At 37.2% G+C, this 20,597-nt stretch overlaps 1 protein-coding gene across 1 annotated transcript; it reads right to left on the bottom strand.

Moving 5' to 3' along the window:
• Window positions 1-237: 237 nt before the first annotated feature.
• On the bottom strand, window positions 238-18,788 carry LOC134844984 (uncharacterized). Its single transcript, XM_063861812.1, has 3 exons — window positions 18,242-18,788; window positions 1,103-1,246; window positions 238-431 (listed from the first exon to the last, which is right to left on the bottom strand). The coding sequence occupies exons 1-3, from the start codon at window positions 18,300-18,302 to the stop codon at window positions 238-240; spliced, it is 399 nt and encodes a 132-aa protein (XP_063717882.1). The 5' UTR covers window positions 18,303-18,788.
• Window positions 18,789-20,597: the final 1,809 nt, after the last annotated feature.

The raw sequence follows: 20,597 nt of genomic DNA, 5'->3' as shown, positions 1-20,597 counted from the left end.
TCAACCTAATTTGAGAAAAATTGTTTCAATTTTTCCAGTTTTTTTTTTTTTCGTTTTTTTTGGATAATTTAAATCGGCGCGACTGAAAGTGTAAAATCAGTAAACTCTTTCTGATTTTAATTTGATATCTCGATTTCCGTGAAAAAAAAAATCGAAATCTAAAGTTCTTAGTCTGCGCGTGTAGCCAAAATAACAAATTGTTAATTTCAAATGTTATAAATAAAAATAAAGAAGTTTTTAAGCCGTCAAGACGATTTTTAGCTGCTTCTCCCGACCTTCAAGATTTAAGTCAAACTTTCTTTCCTTTATTGGGCCAATTTCTTCATCTGTAAATTTCAGAGGCGGCTTGTAGACGAAGATGCCGTGTAATCTATCCTCACGAGCGTCAAATTTCCTCGAATACACTTCGATGACGATGATGACAATTAAGACTATGGCAAAATACAAGGATGATAGATGGGTGAACGATCTTCATATTTTATGCAAGTGACTAAGAAAAATATTTGGTCCATCTATTGAAACATTCTTGTTTTGGGTGGTGGGATGTTTTTTACCTTTTTGTGAGTTAGTTTTTCACTTTTGACCAAATCGCTATGATTATCATTTCGTTTTGTTGCAAAACTTGCATGCTCTTTTGTGATTATTATGATCCCCCAGCTAATTGAAGGCAACTCAAGACCTAATTGTTAAATAAGTTAAAACCAGGGGCTACGATTTTCTGGAGGGGGGGGGTGGTTTGGCTTAAAAAAATGCGTTTTTCGGCGCGTGCTCCCTCCCTCAAAAATCAAAAATTAGTTTACATTTTCGCCCAAGGAGCCATTAGAAAACCTTCAGGCTTTTCTAAAGTCAGCCAAAAATGGATATCTGAAAATAATACTAAAGGGGGAATCTTTGGGTCGGCAGGGGATCAAATCCCTGAGGGGAGGAGAGTGTCTTCCCTGAATCCGCCCCTGTATCAAACCATAAACAACTATTTTCAAACTACGGGCTAAGTGCTGTAGTTTTCGTAAGAGAAAATCTAAACTCGATTTGGAAACCTAAATGCGAAGCAATTTTATATGTTTGGTCGATGAAACATATCTGGCGTGTTTTATACATGCACCTATCGCGACAGTCACTCCTATGGAGAGAAGTGCAGCTGCGACCAGTTGAGATCGGACCACTTTGCAGATGCTGTTGGGGGATCCAGGACTGTCGTAACAGAGGGGACCCAGCACAAGTCCGAACAGCCCTATCACTATTATTCCTAAAACGAATAGCATAAGTAAAATATATCGATCTGTTTGTTACTTATATATATATGTCCTATAGAGCACTGTCGGAAATTACTTAAATTTCGGTTGAGACGGTCGAAACACACGGACGCCACAGAAAAACGGCGGCACGACCCAAATAATGTGTCTCAACAAAAAGTCTATAGGGCACAGTTTCGCTCAGAACGCCAGAAACAACGTAGGTATGTCTGTGAGTACGGAAATTGATGATGTTTTGCTTACTCGCAGACCTCAGACCGGTAAGCACCAATTTTTTTTATATAGCTGGATCAAAAAATGGAAATTTTTGTTTCGAAGAAGTCATTTGGTCAGACGTGGTTAAAGTATCTGCTTTCAGGGTGAGTCAACCTTTCTCAAACCAGAAATGTCACCAGTGGTTATTTGTAAAGAGCTGAAAAGCTATTTCGGCGGCTCTGTTCCCACTGGATGGTATTGATCTTAACCTAAATGGTCAAAATTTTTCTTATTTGTAAATGCTACTATTAGAAAAACTTCGATTTAATTTATTAGTGAGGTAAATTTCAAATTCATTTTATTATAACTTGAATAACCCAAATAAAGATGTTTTTTAAACAACTTGTCAGCAAGCCATATGTTTCAAATCTTACAATGTTGCTCCCCTGATAACCTATAACCTACAATTTTCCAGTATAACCTATCAATGGGTAAAAATTTCATTATTTTTACCTATTAACCAGTAAATGTCCGAATGCTCTGAGATGCACTGCCGAGCATGAGAATAAAAGATCTTCTAAAAACAAAAATTTTCGACTTCAGTTAAAATTTTTATAACAAAAAGTTCAAGCTTTTTAAAATGAATAAAATTTATTAAAACTGGCGCTACTAAAATGATAATAGTTATCATGAGATGCGATTTAAAACAGAAAATGATGTGCTAGCAGCTCAAAAATATTTTGATCTTTTTGGTTTTGGTGGTCCAATGATGCTAGCAAATGAGATTTTAGCAGGCAAGAAAGTTGTTAGTTGTTTCGATATTCTCCATTACGAGGCCAAACTGTGCACTGACTGGGCGCATTTTTTAGATGTGTAAGTCAGTGGCAGTGAAAAATCTCCAAAAATGTTAAAAAGTTTGTCGGCACAATATAAAGAAAAACAATATCAAAGAAAGGTCGAAGGGAGTGGCCTTGTAGCTGAATTGATATACAGTTTGGCCTCGTCATTTTGGGTGTCAGCGATCGAATAAATATCAATTGTATGGGTCGACAGAAAGATTTTGGGAATCAAAAAATTTTCGTTCTCAAGTCTGGTCGATTTTGGCGGACTTTGGTCGATCCTGATCTTGACGTTTTCCTGATTCTTATCGACCTTGTATCTAAGTTTTCAGAATGATTCTCTTCTCTGAACAGATTCAAGGGTTTTACATCTAAATTTTGAACTGATTTGACTGGTATAGGTTTTTCTTCTAATTGTTTTCTATTTTTTTCTATGATACGAATTGAAATTTTTTACACTAAAAGTAAAGCTCAGAGTTTAAGATTGAGAAATTCATTTAATTTGCAATTTTTTACCCGTGGCTGAAACTTTTCATTTAATTGGAAAGGGCTTCACAACTTTTTTATTCACTCGGGAGGGGTTTTTACAAAGTTTTATCAGTTTTTTGTTTCATAGTTGAGCAATGTTTTTTTAGTTTGTCGAGTCATTTTTTACACTGTAGTTTTTGTGACAAGATATGGTAGGCTCTGCTGGCGTTTGTTTATTATTTTGAATCTTGAAGTCAACAATTTGTCACCCTGAGAGTCGGTTTGACCGTATAGTTTCAATAAACTGTGTATATATATACAAAATACAAATCGATATGAACGATCAAAGAAAATGAAAGAAGAAAAGAAAATCTAAGAAAGCATCCTTGTTGCGGAATCCGGTTACAATTCACAAAATGCATTCACAAAATTGAAAATTATCTGCCACAAATAATCGTCGGAGTGAGTTGAGTGATATATCATATTAAAACCATTTCAGTCGTAATTCAAACCATGCTAAAAAACCAAAAACTATTCCCTGTGTCAAGAAAAACTGGAATAAAATTTTTGTTTTTTGTCTAATTTCGAAAAATTTTTCCTGTGTCAAAAAAAACTGGTTTTGAAATTTATGATTTTTCGTCCAATTTCGAGCGAGTAAAGCGAGCGAGCAGGCTTACAATAGCTTATTTCAATAGCTTAAAAGCTTACAATAGCTTAATTTATGCCGTAAAAACATCGTTTCTCTCGAGGTAAATTTTTTTGAGTATTTTAGCGCCTTTTTGGAATCAAAAACTTCGAAAATTCAAAGAAGTGCAAACAAAAACACAAAAAATTTTTTTTTGTTATCCAGTCATTTTTCTCCAAAATTGTTTTACAAATTGCTTATATTTTACTTTGACTGACGAGTACTCTTAAGCTCTAGTGTTTCTTTCAGATCCTTTTATCACACCGCACAGAAAAAATTACACTCATTTGAAAAAAAAACTGTTGCTTTATAAAGACTATGGTTGGATCTTTCTGTGAAACTTGCACAGTAACCGGCTATCTTCTGTTAAGTCTTGGGAACGAAAGTATAGGAACTGAAGAACAAAAAACTCAATTCATTCAATAATTATAAGAAAGCGAGCCAATGGATACTCATTTGTTGCAATACAAACGAACAGGAAAGCAGATATTGATATAGAGCTGATTTGTTCAACAATTTACACCGTGTTTTGGAGTCGTCATGTCATGTTAATGCTGTGTAAGATAAATATTAACAGATCTATGTAAGTGGCGACTCACTTGTGAATGCAACTGCCGCGCAACTCAGATAACCTATACATCAGATGAAACTGTTAACTTTTTCTGACGCCCGTAGTTTTTCTTCAAAATTTCTCAATCCTTTTTAAAATTATGATAAAAGTTTTGGTCAACAACAATTTTTAAGTCAAAAACAGGGTCAGTTGAGATTTTTCATAATTATAATCAGAAAAATAGCTGAGAGTTTCTTATCACAGCAAAAGCTAAAATATAAAACAATCAGGATTCATACATGCTGTCCTACAAAAATATAGCCGATTTAGATCTAATCGGTTGTATCAATCGTGTGAAACTCAGGGAAAAATTTCGTTTAAATATTATTCAAATGTGATAAGGAACTAATTTCAAAAACATGGAAATTTTGTAAAAAAAGAACAATTTTTTTAATTTCATATCGCTTATCAAAAACGGGCTGACTAAAATTTTGAGAAAAGGGTCAAAGCGAAACAAAATATTACGCAATTTTTATATTTTCTCCAGCTGGCTGAAAAAAAACCAGCAAATACATTAAATGGTTTTTGCATAATTATTCCGACTTTTAAAGAAAACATAATATTTATGCTTGGTCTGTTTTTTTTTATTATTCAGCCGTCAATTTTCGGCTATCTAAAAAATAGTTGTTAACAAAAAATTGTTTATATCCACACCGTTGAAGATATTGACTCCCTAAAATCAACCTAAAAATATTTACCTTCGACCTTATTTTGCAAAGTTATGGGATATTGAACAAAGCAAACTTAGCTATGCCCTGGAAAAATGTTTGTGTTCTTTGAAGATTTTATGCATAATGCTAAAAATGTAACGCGAACTAACAGACCCGCAAAATAAAATTGTTCCTAGTTGAATTGAGACTAGCTAATCGGTCGTATTATATTCGTACGGCTGAAATTTTCTCACTTCATGCTTTAGATGTTGTCCAAAATTTACAGTTTTTCAGAAATTTCGTTTCCAGCAGATTCAATATGGATTAATGGGCAGTCGAAACATTCAGGGCTTTGCCCTGATATATGAGAAGTCTTGTTTTAAGCTTAAAGCGGAATTCCAAGAAATATATTTTTCAAGAAGACAGAAACAATTTTTAAACAGATAGCTTAATAAAAAGTCGACTTTTATCTGGACTGCAAATAATTTTTGCAAAATCAACGTTTATCTGGATTGCATGATGCTCAGATGAAAGAAAAAAATTCAAACGCAGATTGTTTTTTGAAATGTCATTTATATGGAATGCATAAAAAACACACGACAGAGCAAAAAAAGTCTGAAAATTACAATTTTCATGAAAAAAATTTAAAGACAAGTCTCCCTAAAGTGTGTATCTAAATTAAACTATGGTGCGAATATTTTTGAATAATCAAAAATTGGTTCTTAATTTTTTTTCTAAAGTGGATAAAATAATTGCTCGGACTTTTGAAGAAAATGACGGAAAATTTATGAATTTTTGACTGCTCTGCAACTTTTTAACTGGTTTTCCTGACGTCAAACTTATAAATAGTTTTCATCTGCTTGCTATAATTTTTTGTAAAGTTATTTTGATTACTATTTTTGAAAAAAGTAACAGAATATTTGTGCTCGTGTTTTTCCCCGGGCAAACTTTGACTTTTAAGTTGCTGACGGAGTTTCTGTTGACGGAGTAGTTGTTGACGGAATTTTTTGAATCGTTCAAAAGATATCATTGACTTGAACTCAAATTTAGAAAAAAAATATATCACCTGTGATCATATTTAGTAAATTTATGGGGGTTTAAAAATTGGCAATTCGGCTAATTTGGGACAATTAACGAGCGATATATTTCGCGCTATTAACGCGTAAGCGGAGATTTAATACGTCTTAAAAAATAGTTCCAAATTGGATTGAGACATGCTCTTAGGTCTTTTTAGTAAACTACTTTAAAAAACGACTTTAAAAAAATTCTATCAATTATTTTGATTTAGACTCCCCCATAGAAACAAGCAGGCTTCGCCCTGAAACAAGCAGTCTTGTTGGGTTTGAAAACTGTTGATATGGCCAACTTTGAATATTTAAAGCACAATTGGTTGTGTCTTTATAACGCACATAAGCGGCAAATTGACATAGCTTGTAGGGAATTGACATAGCGTGCATTTCACATAGTGTGTAGAGCATAAACAGCAAGGTCAAAATGAAGTTAAAATTTTTTATCAATTTTTTGAAGTTAAAAACTTTTTCTCCAGCTTTAAGGTGCAATTGGAGCATTCCGAGTTTTGTTCTGATTTACGGGCAAACTGAAACTGAAAACTTTCATAATCAGGAATCTTATGAACAAAACAATTTACCGTTGTTTTTACTGGAAATACAGTTTGATCTGACTTTAATTATTTTGCAAGTGTTGTACTTCAAAACAGTTCATTCAATTTTTTGAAAATAAAAGGTAAGTTTTTCTACTCTCCCTCCTATAAATATAAAATTAGCATTTTTATACTTTGATGTTGCTCTGTAAATTTGAATACCAGTTCGCCATTTGAGTCTTTATAATCAGAGTATTTCACTTCACTTATGCATCGGAACCCTCTTTTAGCTAACAGAGCTTGACTATAAATACCAGTAGCTTCCGCTTCGATCGCAACAATTCCCGCTTTTCTCGACCTTTCGATGACGTAATCGACCAGTTTACCGCTGATTCCACGCTTTTGGAATTTTTCAGAGACTGTTACAAGACGAATATGCAAAAACGTTTCAGGTAGGTTTTCTTGTCTCTGCTGGTATAAGTATGCTATAATTGACCCAATTTGAGGAACGTTCGAGTGAAATTCGGTAAACTCTTCTATTTTAGTTAGCTCAGCAATAATCAGGCCGAAAACTTGGTTGCGATGCATCGCGACAACTGATTGCTGATCTGCGACTCCTCTTTCGACTGTTTTTCTGAAAGCTGAATGATAATCGAAATCCAGGTTCCTTCGAAAGAAAGAGAAAAGTTTCAAAATGAAAAAATAAATGTTTGGCAATGAACGCCATTCATGTCTAGGTACCAGAATCTAGTCTACTTATCATTCTTGTCTAGCTACTTTTCTAGAATAAAAATTTGAAGAAACATAAAATTGTTTTTTCCGATTTTTTGAAATATTTTAAAAAGATACTTTGTTTTGGCAATTATGGTATCGAGCAACAGTTGGAAAAAAAGATGGTAGAAAAAAAATTGGTGTCTAAGCTTTATAAGTTACTCCCTGGCACATTTTTATAACACAAGGAGGCAGGGACGGATTTAGGAGGGGCGCCCCCCTCCCCTTCAGATATTCGACCCTCTGGCAACCCAAAGGGTCCCCCTTTGGTACTATTTTTGGACATCCAATTTTGGCTGACCGACACTAAAAATTTGCGCTTTTAGACCCGTTTTTGAGAAAAAAATTGACAGCGGCGAAAAAGTTTTTTTTTTCTTTTTTTTTAAATCCGCCCTTTCGAGAAAATCCTAGATCCGGCCCTGCAAGGAGTACAGCTTTTTTCGAAATTACGACAGAAAAAGCTTCGCTATGTTTTACTATTTGAGCATTTTTTACATTCTGAAGTTTATTTTTTTGAGATTTACGGTGGTTCATAAGTTTATGCAACTGAAATGCTTTTCAAGAGTTTATTAACCGGTATTGAGGTTACACCATCAACAAATAATTGTTATTTATTCTATACTGGCACTGAAAAGAAGGTCAATTTTTTTGAGCGCTTCAGGGTCAGCTAGTTTGTTGAGCTTGAATTTTGAGTCTTTTCCCGGGTCGAGGTGCTCACTGTATCTTTCGACTGTCTCGACAGAAAATCGGTGTTTCGACTGTCTCGACCAAAAATCGGTACCTTTTGACTGTCTCGACCAAAGTTCGGTATGTTTCCACCGTGCTCGACCGAAACAAATGTTCTCGATCGTGCTCGACCCAAGCAAGATATGTTTCGACCGTGCTCGACCAAAACAAATGTACTCGACCCAAGCAAAAAATGTTTTCGACCGGAATCCACCAAAACGATTAGCTCGAATGTGCTCGACCCAAGCAAGATATTTTTCTACTTTCTCGACCACAAAAAGATGTTCTCAACCGTGTTCGATCCAAGGAAGATATTTTTTGATTTTCTCGACCCTTTTGGAATCTTTGAGTCGATGTTTGTCCGTTTTCAAATTTTTGAATCGAATCATATCCGCTTTTTGACTTCATGACGAAGACAAACCGGGCTTTTTGTGAATTGTATACGGATTCCGCAACAGACCAAAATCAGATTTGCGGCGGAATCCGCAACATTGCTACTTTTCCTTGACCTTCTTTGCTGTTTGGATTCCACGAACAAATCGCGAAAACACTGTAGCGTTGAAAATTGTAAGCGGAATTGTAAGCAAATTGTAAGAGGAATCGGCAAATTTTAAGTGGAGCACATTCGAGCACGGTCGAAACATACTCGGACAGGTTCGTAACATACCCGAGTACGGTCGAAACAACTGGAGTGAGTTTAATTCCGGGGTGGCCAGGAGCAAGTTACTCGAGATATGTTTCGACTGTGCTCGAGGTATGTTTCAAACGTGCCCGAAGTATGTTTCAACCGTGCTCGAGGTATGTTTCGACCGTGATCGACTGTGCTCGAGGTATGTTTCGACTTTATGCTCGACCCAAACCCCTGTCTCGACTATTCTTTTTCGGTCAAGCACTGACATGTGCTCGATTTTGAAAGTCGATAAGTTAAGTGAGCATCTCGACCCGGGTTTGAAATTCCTCTCGCACATAATTTCAAGATATATTTCAGCTGGCAGAGATTTATGTTTTTTTTCCATACAAATTAAAATTGGAAAATAACGTTTTATAGTTCCAGTACACTTAAGTGGTGAGAAAACTTTCCTCGTTTCCTGTTTGTCAATGGAAACATTCAGGGGTTCAGACTTCATAAAGGTGTTCAATATCAACTCAACCATCTGATCGACATCTTCAAGCGAACTGACTCGACATCCTACTTCATCAGATGTCAATTTGGGGGCAGCAAAGGTCGTCATCATAAGGCTTCTTATTAGCGATCGCAACGGGCACAAGAATCAAAGATAAAGAGATATTTTGCTAATTGAAAATAAAACAAAAAATAACAAGTACCGATCTGTTCGTCTAGATGAAAATGATAGATAAGTAACAAGCAAAATCTATGGTATGTAAATGTTGATTCTTAAGCCTGCTGGTGCTTAAAATGATGGGTCCTTCAAATATTAGTAAATTGAGATAAAATTGCATGTAGATACAATTAAATCAACGCGCTGACTGAACTCAGGCGCAGTTCTTACAGATATTACGAGAGTAAATAAACCAGCCGAAGTATAAATCAACCGAAAATAAGTGGAAAATATAAGCCAGGCGAAACGTTACGTCACAAAAATGAAGTTTACATGACTTTCCGAATGGTTACATAATTGTTACGCTTACATATTTTCCGCTGGTTGAGACTTAGGCTGGCTTATACTTCGTCTGGCTTACATTTACATACCACCAGATATTAGTTGGTAAGAAATGGTATAACATATAACAGGAAGAAAAGATAAAACTGAATTTGCAAAAGAGAAAAGGAAGTATAACAACGCAATATATATCAGATCTGATAAAATACTACTGCGTGGTACAGCGTGCGGAGTTTATTTAAGTTGTTTTTCCTCATCTTTATATTTGTCTAAAAACGAAGACTTATACAATCTTGATACCTTCGTAAAATCAGTGTTTTGTGGAAACCTGTGTCGAAATTGATGTTATTATTGTGAAATGAATAAAATGGATATCCAGTCAGAGTATGGTTGTTTCCTTCGAGTATTTGTATTGATCGAAATCATCTAGGCATTCGAAAAGTTTCTTAATATTGCTTTTTTTACCCGGGTCGAGGTCCGCGACTTAAGAAAAGACCGGCGCGACTCAAATTTGGCAATTCCAGACCAGCGCGGCCGAAACTTGGCAATTGAAGACCGGCGCGACTGAAAAAAAAAACCGCCGCGACCGGCGCGACTCAAAACACCGTCGGAACCGGCGCGACCTAAAGTAATGGCGCGACCAGCGCGACTGCAAATTTTCAATTTCAGACAGGCGCGACCGAGAATAAACCACCGCAACATGCGCGACTGAGCAAAAAACCAAAAGTAATTTCTTAAGTCGCGCAGCTTAAGTTTTGCCCGTTCCCAAAGCTGTGGTTTCGCTGGATGGTAGCTAGGGACAGTACGAATCTCGTTAATCAATTCATGCGCGCCACTAATTACATGACAAGGCATTTGGCTACTTTTTTAAAATTTCAACTTTGAATTTAGATGATCCTTATGAAATACAACATCAGTAATATATTTACAATCTATAAAAAAAGTCTTTTTTCTGAGTTTTTGAGTTTCATAAGTTTTTGAACATCTGAATTAGGGAATTTGTTCCGTTGGGTTTGGTCGATCCTCTATTTCATGTCTCATTCGAACACAAGGCGCCGTTTCCGGTTTGTCTTGATGTTTTCATCTTGCTTCATGGAGTCTTGCAGTAAAACTTTCTAATTGTCTTAATATTCCATTAATCAGGTTTAACGTCTTCACCACCAACAGCTCTAGATTTGACATTCTGAGTTTGAGCTCTGATCTCATGAGCTCAGCGCTCTTTCATAAGATGAATCCTCTGAAGCTGACTACTATGGGGATCACATTCGCTTCAGTTTTCCCTGGTAGACTCGTCATTACTTCGTTCATGAGGTCATCTCTGTGATATTTCTCTCGCTTCCTATGCGCTGCCATCATGCCTTCCTCGTTACTACCTGATACTACTGTAACATCAAGGATTTCTACATTTTCCTTAAGAGCTACCACGAGGTCTGGTTTGAGACCTTCTTGTTTTGAGGTTCCACATCGAAAGGATGCTTCACGCATGGCTTTTAGGTCTTTTTCGGTCAAGATTCTCTCAAGGAACGTACATAACTCGTCGTGACTCTTGGTTCGGGCACCCCAAGTTTCAGGAGGCTTCTGTACAATGTGGTTTATGCCCTCCTGGCTCATGCAACCCGCATCGCAGATAGTGCTACCGACTTTGGTGTAACTTCGTCGGCGTTGCTTAGTCATTATTGAATTAGATCGTACTTTGAGGGCCCTAATGTAGTCTGCACCGGACATCAGCTCAGTCCCATTTGTAATCCATCTGGCTGCATCAGCACTGTTAGTCTGAATGCTGAGATGTTGTCCATCTACAGTATTTCGTATCTTAGATCTCCAGTATTCATCTTCATTTCTTTTGGCTACGATTTCAAAGTTATGTACTGCCTGGGTCCCACACTGAACTTTCCTATTTTTCCTTAGTCGTGGTATCCTTGTTACCATGCTCTTCATGCCGAAATCTCCATCTCTTAAGTAAGCATGGATTATGGCTGTCGCTAGATCCTTCGGGATCCTGGTCCATTGCTTAACAAAGTTGCGGATAAGCATGTCCATCTTATGTAGGTCCTTCCTACACAAGTCAGCAAAGGTGCTCTGATGGTAAATCGTCGGTTGGAAAAAAGCAGTTAACAGATAAATTCTTTGCTGTGGCTTCAGCGTAGCACTACTGATCTTTTCCATGAGGTTCTTCTATTTTCCGAAAGTATTCCAAGTCTTCACACCATGTCTGTTGAAATCCACTCCAAGGTAGCGCACTGTTTTATTAAACTCTAGCTGCCGTATGACTCCTGCTTTTGACACAAGCTGATCTTTAATTCTGCAAATGATCTTCTTCTCTTTGGGCACGCTCAAACAACTAATGAGCTTGGACTTCTTAGCATTTATCGAGATTCCCAACTTCTCTGCCTCGTCCTCGACTCTTTGGAGAACCATCTGTAGGAAGCGTAGATCTTTTGCCGCTATTAAGAGATCGTCTGCATATGCTATAGTGTTCAACCGTTTTCTTTGGATCAAGTGTTCGAAGGAACCGTATGCAGAACTTCATCTGGTACAAGGTTGAAGAGAAGTGGACTTGAAAGATCCCCTTGTCGTATCCTTCTTCTTGGATGTATTAGTTCTCAATCTGAGATTGTACAGCTTCCATCGTAGAGGTCCTTGATGAAGTCTATAAGCCATGTTGGTACTGATCTGATAAATGAGTTCAAATGTACTCATTTTTGCATTGTGGCTTACAGAATCGAATGCTTTACTGAAGCCTACTAGAGCAATGGCGAAGGGTTTCGTATTCTTCTTATAATTTTGAAAAAACTCTGATAAGCTGGCTGATTGCCACCGCAACTCCATTTTTTTGGCAGTCCAGAATCGTATTGGCCGACTCCAACTTTTCTGCTTAGAGCTCATTCAGTAGGCGGAAGCATAGACTGGAAATTTTTATTGGCCTGAAGTTGCCATGCTCCTCTGCTCCAACCATTTTCTCTATCAAAGTAGTGCGTCCCAGCTTCCATTCAGTGGGAACAATTGATCCTCTGATTATACCTTTTAGGACAGTGGTAATATCCTAATCCGGACTTTCTTAAGGTCATTGAGATCAATTTGGTCCAATCCAGCAGCTGTCTTCCTATCGAAGCTTGCTAGGTGCTTTCTGACCTCTGCTTCACTGATGATCCTCTCTATCTTATTGCACTGTGGAAGATCAACTTCTAGAGGAGAGTTGTCCGCTGAGTGGGTGTCCATTATCGTACGCCAGTATTCTGCTCTTCCTTCTTTGATTTTGCTTCCATTGAACGTGAGCTTCTTTAGATCCTCTTTTACTTCGAGAAGTTTCTTCTTATCCTTCTTGAACAATTCTTGAGCGTTGGCATATAGGATTATCCTTAGCTTTTTCTTGCTACTTGGTATTATCCTCGCTTGTCTTCCTGTGGCAGCCTTTTAAGGTTTGTTCGGCAAGAGGGTCTTTAGCTACTGATGCGCTTTGTCACTTTGAATCCAGTAGCGATGAGCATATTGGGTTCAACACCATGGATTCACGGGTTTTGTCGCGGGCTGTTCATCTTCGCCTATCCCCCAGATCCCAATGTTAAGGCTAGAGACAGGCAGGGTCGTCTTCTTCCTGGTTGGATGTACATCTGCGTCGATCGGAGAGGAGGAGTCTCCACTTGGCTTGTTCGTATTGCCCACTGGCTCGAACTCCGTCCAGCCACCCCCATTACAGATGCAGTCGGGAGCGCCATGCTCTACTCCCCGCCTAAGTGGTTCCGAGATACCCCGTGGCTGGTGTCGCATCGCTACTGGGTTCCAAGGGTGCCAGCTCGTACTTCTTGAAACTTTCCAGTAAGCTGGGTTTGATTGAAAGCTGCAGCTTATAGCATACAGGATCACTTTTCACGACACGGCCAGGGTAAGCCTTCCCCCCGGGTTTCAGCTGCTAGAGCCACATTTTAGCCAGCAGACACATTCAGCCGTAGCTAAGTGCCTCTGTTTCAGACTCTCACTAGTCTGAGAGGTATGTGGATAGACTTAAGAGAGTCGGATAGATTCAAGAGAGTCATAGTTACTCCCGCCGTTTACCCGCGCTTATTTGAATTTCTTCACTTTGACATTAAGAAAAGACTGACGGCGCGACTTAAAAAACTGACTGCGTGACTTAAGAAAAAACTGACGGCGCGACTTAAGAAATGACTGACGTCGCGACTTAAGAAAGACTGATGGCGCGACCTAAGAAACTACTTAAGCGGCGCGACTTAAGAAAAGACTGACGACGCGACTTAATAAAAGACTGACGGCGCGACTTAAGCCCGCGGCGCGACTGCGAAATCCAGTCTGAAAACAGTATGCGGCGCGACTTGCATGCAAAGTCTTTTCTTAAGTCGCGGACCTCGCCCGGGTAAGTAGGTAGAAACTGACACGATTAAGCGAGTAGCTTAAAAATTCTTTATCGATTTTGCCGTGAAGACAAATGAAAATGGTCATGCTCAAAAATTGTCAATTTGGACGATCAAATAAGCGCTTTTTCTCAATTTTGCACTCGTTGTGCGTATACAGCGCGCCACTATTCGTTGCGGCTTTTCGAATGGAATTTTAACTTCTACATATGAAGGCAGATAAATTTTACTTTGGTATGAGTAGTTTTTTTTTATTTTTCTGATTTTTTTTGTTTGATGCAATGACAAAAGTTCGTCAAAATGGGTACTCCCAATTGTTCGGATCTGGTCGGTCAAAAGCAGAAAGCTTTGGTTTTTTACTAATTATGCGAAATTGCCAACAGACCCAAATTTTGTTCTAATGGGCTGACTAGGCTGAATACTTGCGAGTAAGCCTTCCTTTGCACACCCCGGATTCTAAATCAAAAACTATTATGCTAAAATCTGGGATGAAATTCAATGTGTTGCCAGATAATGTGAAGTGAGTTACAGATTCAATTCATGTTTAAATGAAAAAAATCACCAGGAAAACAAAGGTTTGTGGATACTTAAAAATTGTCAACATATGGCTTACTTAAAAGCCGATAACTAGTAAGGAGAGACAGAAAATAAAAGTTGGTTAACCTGCAAAAAAATATATTTTAAACCCAATATTCGTTCAGTAGTCAAATTTTGAAGTCAAGGTGGCTCGAAAGAATATGACCCAATCCTTATCCGTTTCTTTGCTCCAGAATTGATTATGCATCTGTTGCAAACTTCATATAATGAGACAAATTTTTCGTCGTTACTGAGAACTAAATGATGCAGATAAATAAACAAATATTGCCCGTAGACGCAATTTTTTATGTGAAACAAAAATGTCTAGAAATGATGTCTATATATGATGTCTATAAACTGGATTTTGATCGCCCTCCCTGTGGCATCTACTAAAGAATTGCCACCCCTATAAATTTAAAAGCGGTGGAATCCCTCATACGCGAAGGAACGAATGCGCGAAAATAAAAATCAGCCAATCAGATTTCAGTAATCTAAAATTTGGAAAGAAAGTAAACATTTCCAGGGACTGAATATTGATATTGACCGAAAAAGAAAACGACAGAAAAATGCAACATTTCCAAACTGTCACTGACTGCCGCCGAATTGGAACAAATTTTATATTTCAGGGGCCGTTTCGTTATGAAAGAAGCAAAATATTGCTTCATTTATTTCATTTTAATTGAATGGCTTCTTTTTAAAAATTGACTTTCGGCTAATTTTGTTTTCGGTAATTCGCTCACGAGTTTTTTTTTGCCCATTGACTTCTTTTTAAAAATTGACTTTGGGCTAATTTTGTTTTCGGTCGTTCGCTCACGAGTTTTTTTTGCCCTTTGACTTCTTTTTAAAAATTGACTTTCGGCTAATTTTGTTTTCGGTCGTTCGCTCACGAGTTTTTTTTGCCCATTTGGTCTTTCGCGCATGAGAATAGCCCCCTATAAAAGCAGTTAGGAGCACTATAGTGCGGAATCCCTCATACGCGTTCATTATAAAATGTTTATGCGCGAAAATGAAAATAAGCCAATTAGGTTTCAGTAATCCAAAATTTGGAAAGGAAGCGCGAAAATCTGAACGAAAGTAAAAATTTCAAGGGACTTAATATTGATATTGGCCGAATATAAAAACGACAGAAAATATGCAAAATTTTCGAATTGTCACTAACCGCCCCCTAATAGGAACAAATTTTGTATTCCAAGGGTTTCCTAATGAAAGAAGCAAGACATTCCTTCGTTTAATGCATCTTAATTGAATGGCAATTGGTTCTTTTTGTAAAAATTGACTTTCGGCTTATTTTGTTTTCCGTCCTTCGCCTACGAGTTTTTCCCATTCGGTCCTTCGCGTATGAGGTCCTTCGCGTATGAGAATAGCCCCCGCACTGCTTTCTATTTAAAATTCGAATTCTGCTGCAATCTGATTTGTCAAAAGTTTGGTCAAAATAATCTATTTAATAGAAATAATAATAATCATTATAAAATGTTTCCAAGTGAAGTCATCGCACGTGAAGAATTACAAATGAAGAATTTTTTAACAACAACATCACTTGAGAGAGCGCCGTAAGACTAAGTTCAGCCTGTTTTTAAAAATTGCCCCGCCTTTCTTGAAAAAAAGGGGGAGCTATTGTTTAGTAGATCTCAAGATTTTTTTAGCCTAAAAAGATAGATAACAATTGTTTGAGCCTGTTTTTCTTGCTTTTGATATGCGAAATTGACAATAAAAATTGTTGGTAACTTGTACACCTTAGTTCTTTAAGTATCCGAAACATTGAAACACGTTACTGTTTTTCGCCGGGAGCAAAAACACACAGTAACAATGAGCCATGAGTAGTTTGAACGGTTCAGTACTACATGTACCAAGACTTACCTCTACTACAAAGAAAAATCAATCCCGCTTGTTCAAAAACTGTTGACCTCGAAATCATATTGGTCAAAAATTGTTTCCCCTTTTTTCATCATGCCATCCCGACACCCTATAAAAACACAAAGGGTCGTTTAGCGCTTATTATGGTTTGAATAGTACTAAAGTGCTGGCCTTAAATCAATTTGGAACGCATTAACTTGCCGCTTATGAGTGTTCTAAAAAACGCAACTTATTGCGCGTTAATTATGCCAATTTGGTCAAACTAGCAATTTTTAAACCCATGTACATTTACAAAAAAAAGGTACTAGTTTACTTGTTTGGTCCCTCAAAACAAAAATGCAGTGGTTCCTAATAAAAACCAAGAAACAATATGTTGCTAATTCTTACAGTAAGCATTTTTATTTCTCTATATTGCTCTGTCCAAACGTGCCTAGCTAGTCAAGCGGGTACGAAGCCGGTCGCCAACCCCAAGGAGTAGATTCAAATGCTGTGATGGCTTTTCTTTTTAGAAAATGGGCGGGACCAATCATCTAAATTAGTTTTGTCACGAGACCAAACAAGTATACTAGTAACCAAAAAATGAACACAGTTAAAATTTTTCTTAGAGTTTTGACACCGTTATTTTTTGGATGGTATAAAAAATTCCTTAAAAACTTGATAATTAGTCAAAAAATGACTGAATAAAAAAAACACCGCAAGCATAATTATTCTGCACTTTTTTTTGAAAAACCGAACAAAAAAAGCAAAATAATGAACGCCATAGTCATCATTGTGTAGCTATCTTGCCAACACAGGGCATACTTCTGTAGAAAGTTTAGATCCAGTTATCACCGCAGTGCGAAGCGCACCCTGCGTTAGTCAGCTTGGATTTACTTAACCTCCCGTTATGGTATCTAAAAAAGAATTGCCATCCCTATAAACAAAAACAGTAAGCTAGCAATAGAGCGTTCTATTCATAATTTAGGTTTTGCTGCTTTCTGATTGGTCAAAAACTCAACTGACTTAACCTACTTAACAATTACCCCCTTCTTAAAGGGTTGTAATTGTTAAATAGATCCGCCAATGGAGTAGTATTTGACCAATTGAACACTTTTGGTACTAAAACGACAGTTTTTTTTGTTTTGGTACTAATTTATGCCCACCATCTGAAGATATCATGTAGAGTTCAAGATAGCAAACTAAAGCATTAAACATCAAAATCAAACGCAGTCGCGTATGAAATATTTCAATGGGATGGAAGCGTGACAAAAAACAGTCAGCGGCGGCGTCACGCACGCGTTTAGCTTAACCTACGCGCACGCGTTTTTCATTTTTTGCGGTGTTTCATTGTCTTGTTTTCAGGCAGTCGTTTATTTTAAGTTTCTGATGGTAAAATTAGGACCAGTTTAATTTACAGAATTATGAAATTGCGCTGAATGAATTCTGATATTGCTGAAATACAAAAAGGCAGAAAGTGATAAAAAGGCGATAGTTGGGTCCTTTAAACTTAGATGGGTCCCTGAAAAAAAAATTGATGACCTCAAAATTTTCAAAAACATGATTCGCATTTGTTTACTTTCGTTCTTAAAATTTTCACAAAAGTTGCGGAACCATCTTTTATAATTGCTTTTTCCTGGAACCAGAGGCAGATCTAGGATTTCCTCGAGGGGAGGGGGCTAATTTTTAAAAATGTTGACCAAAAAATCATGTTTTGTTCGGAGCGCGCTTCTCCGTAAGTTAGTATGTTTTGGCGCCAAAGACGTCTTTAGAAAATTTTTAGGGTTGTTCGGCGAAAATTGGATCATATAAAATAATACCAAAGAGGGGACCTTTGGTTTGTAAAAAAGACGAATCCACCTCCCTCCCCCTATTAATTAATCCGCCCCTGCCTGGGAACCAATTATCATACTTGTTCCTTAAAAAATTATTGAAAAGTATTAAATGCCACTTTTCAGTAATTCAGGTTTTCAAATTTTTGAAAAAAATTGGAATAATTTTGAAGACAAACAAAATCTCAAAATAGAATAAAATAGATAAACTACTGACCTGCAACGGCTATGGTAGAAACTACAGGGGTCAGCATCCGCCACAAACTTGTCAGGAACATTTTCACAAATTTCTCCCAATTTTGAACAAAATAATGCAGATCAAAGCAAAATTTTCTCAAGACCGAAATCCACTAACGGATGGTATGGACTAATTAGAATGGTAAAATAAACACAAAAATAATCTCTTGAAAGAATTTCAACTTAAATTTGCAGAAATGCAAATTTACTTAAAGCTCAAGTTGAAAATAAATTGAGCTCCTGAAACTAGGAGTGTGCCCAAAAAATAGGGTACGAAACAAGAGTCAGAAACATGATAGAAACTTTAAAGAGGATTTGAACAGCAGAGCCAATATTATTCCTCTGATTGCTCCTGTTATCTTGGTTATCGAGGGTTTTAGTAAGATTTGGATTGAAATGGCAAGATTGAGACATATAAGCTCTGAAGCACCTCTGTAGACTAATAAAAGCTTTAATTCGTTTGAATGAATTTTCATAAATCATTTCTTTCCGTTTTTGCAAGATTTTGACTTTTAAGCAGTAGCGTACCGAGGGGACAGGGGCGGAGGAACACCCACCCATTCTGCTTGCCAAGTTTTCCAAAAGGTCTCAAGCTTGGTTATATTTTATGTCAACACCATTTGCTACTGACTGACTACCCAAATTGTTCTTGAAAGCGCCTTCGGTGCCAAATTGATACTAATTTTAACGAATATCATAAAGCCTGAATTGTTGCTACAATTGGACAGTCTGTGTTTTCGACAGATCTCAAAAACTCAAAAAAGATTGACCTAAAAATAAGTCGAATAGGTGTTTCAAAAAATCGCACCGCCGTCAAAATTCTTGTGCCTGTCACTCTCCAAAGATGACCAAATTGAAGTTTCATCTTATATTTATAATCAAATTTATAATTTACAACGAGATGTTTCTTTTCTGTTTCTAGGTTTTTAATTTTTATTGTATTCAAGATCCAGTTGTAAATTTTTGTTCTCAAGGGCAGACCGGTCTTAAAATATTTTTCAAAGCACCCGGGTCGAGATGCTCGACTTATTATTCGACTTTAAAAGTCGAGAAGATGCAGTTGTTCAACTGAAAATCCGCAGTCAAAAAGCGATTTTAAGTCGAGCACGAAGTCGAAACACAACCAGTTTTGGCCATGAAAATCAAAACCTAGGTTATAGTCAAAACATACTGAACTTTGGTCGAGCCCAGTCGAAACATAGGTCAAACCCACTTGAAACATATTTCGAACGCAGTCGAAACATAGGTCGAGCATAACCTAATTTTCAAACAAAAGTGCTCGACTTATTATTCGACTTTGAAAGTCGAGAAAGTGCAGTTGTTCGACTAAAAAACCGCGGTCGAGGAGTGATGTTAAGTTGAGAACAAAGTAGAAAATTACCCAACTTTGGTCAAGAAAGTCGAAACTTGCGTCGAGGTAAAATCAAAACATACTTGATTTTAGTAGAGAAAGCGGAAACATAGGTCCAGCACAGTTGAAACATACTCCATTTTGGTCAAGCACAGTCAAAACATAGGTCAAGCTCAGTAAAAAATTAATTCGAGCGCATTCGAAACATAAGTTGAGCACAGTCGAAACAGAGGTCAAGCACGTGATGCGGCAATTCGTGGGAAGCGACAATTAGCAGCACGATTAATTGATAAGTTTTGAAAGAAATTTCTTTTTGAAATGAAATTACAGTAAAGATAAGGGTAATTGAACATTAGTAGCATCTAAAACACTTTTTTTCTATTCATTTGTTTCAGTTTCTTCTCGCAAATCACTGCACTTAATAATAATGTTATGCCTTTAAATTTTTTCATGAGCGAGCGAGGAAAACAGCAACCTGTCCAAAATGGAGAAACTTACAATCTAAACCCTACAACAATATGACTGATAAATCCCGCTGACGATGCGTGAAGAGATCGCATAAAGCTTCTGTTGTCACCAACGCAGATGAAATAGTCAGAACATTTGGAGAAAATGGTCACAAAAAAAATTCATGCAAAAAGTGAGTGAAAGGTTCAAAAATTTTGACACGTGCGCGAACTTAAACTTTCAAAATTAAAACTTTTCTATTTATAATTCGTTTTAAAACGTTAAAATAGCATGACTACAAGTGTGCGTTTCTGTTGGGGGAATCGACCACACCCAGTGGAAAAAAGTAATCCCTCCAACAGCCTAATTTCTTACAGACAGGCGTATTTTTAGGATGTTAAAAAAATTTCGTAGCTTGTTATAAAACTGCAAGAATTTCAGGGTTGAACGTGCTATCAATTCGAAAGGAAAATTAACATTGAAGCCTCCCAAAAAGGAAGAAAAATTTATCCGGGCCTTCAGATGAAGATGGGTTGTG

This window comes from Symsagittifera roscoffensis, chromosome 4 (assembly GCF_963678635.1).
Source record: "Symsagittifera roscoffensis chromosome 4, txSymRosc1.1, whole genome shotgun sequence".
Taxonomy (NCBI): Eukaryota; Metazoa; Xenacoelomorpha; order Acoela; family Convolutidae; genus Symsagittifera; species Symsagittifera roscoffensis.
Note: the sequence above shows the minus strand (reverse complement) of the source record. Positions and strands in the feature narration are given on the sequence as shown.

Excerpts from the sequence above, each read along its gene's own strand:
- LOC134844984 (XM_063861812.1), bottom strand. The coding sequence starts at position 18,302 with ATGTTCCTGACAAGTTTGTGGCGGATGCTGACCCCTGTAGTTTCTACC. Across the intron at positions 1,247-18,241 it reads TTCTACCATAGCCGTTGCAG|GAATAATAGTGATAGGGCTG; the intron begins GTCAGTAGTTTA and ends TATTCGTTTTAG. Across the intron at positions 432-1,102 it reads AGGAGTGACTGTCGCGATAG|TCTTAATTGTCATCATCGTC; the intron begins GTGCATGTATAA and ends ATTTTGCCATAG.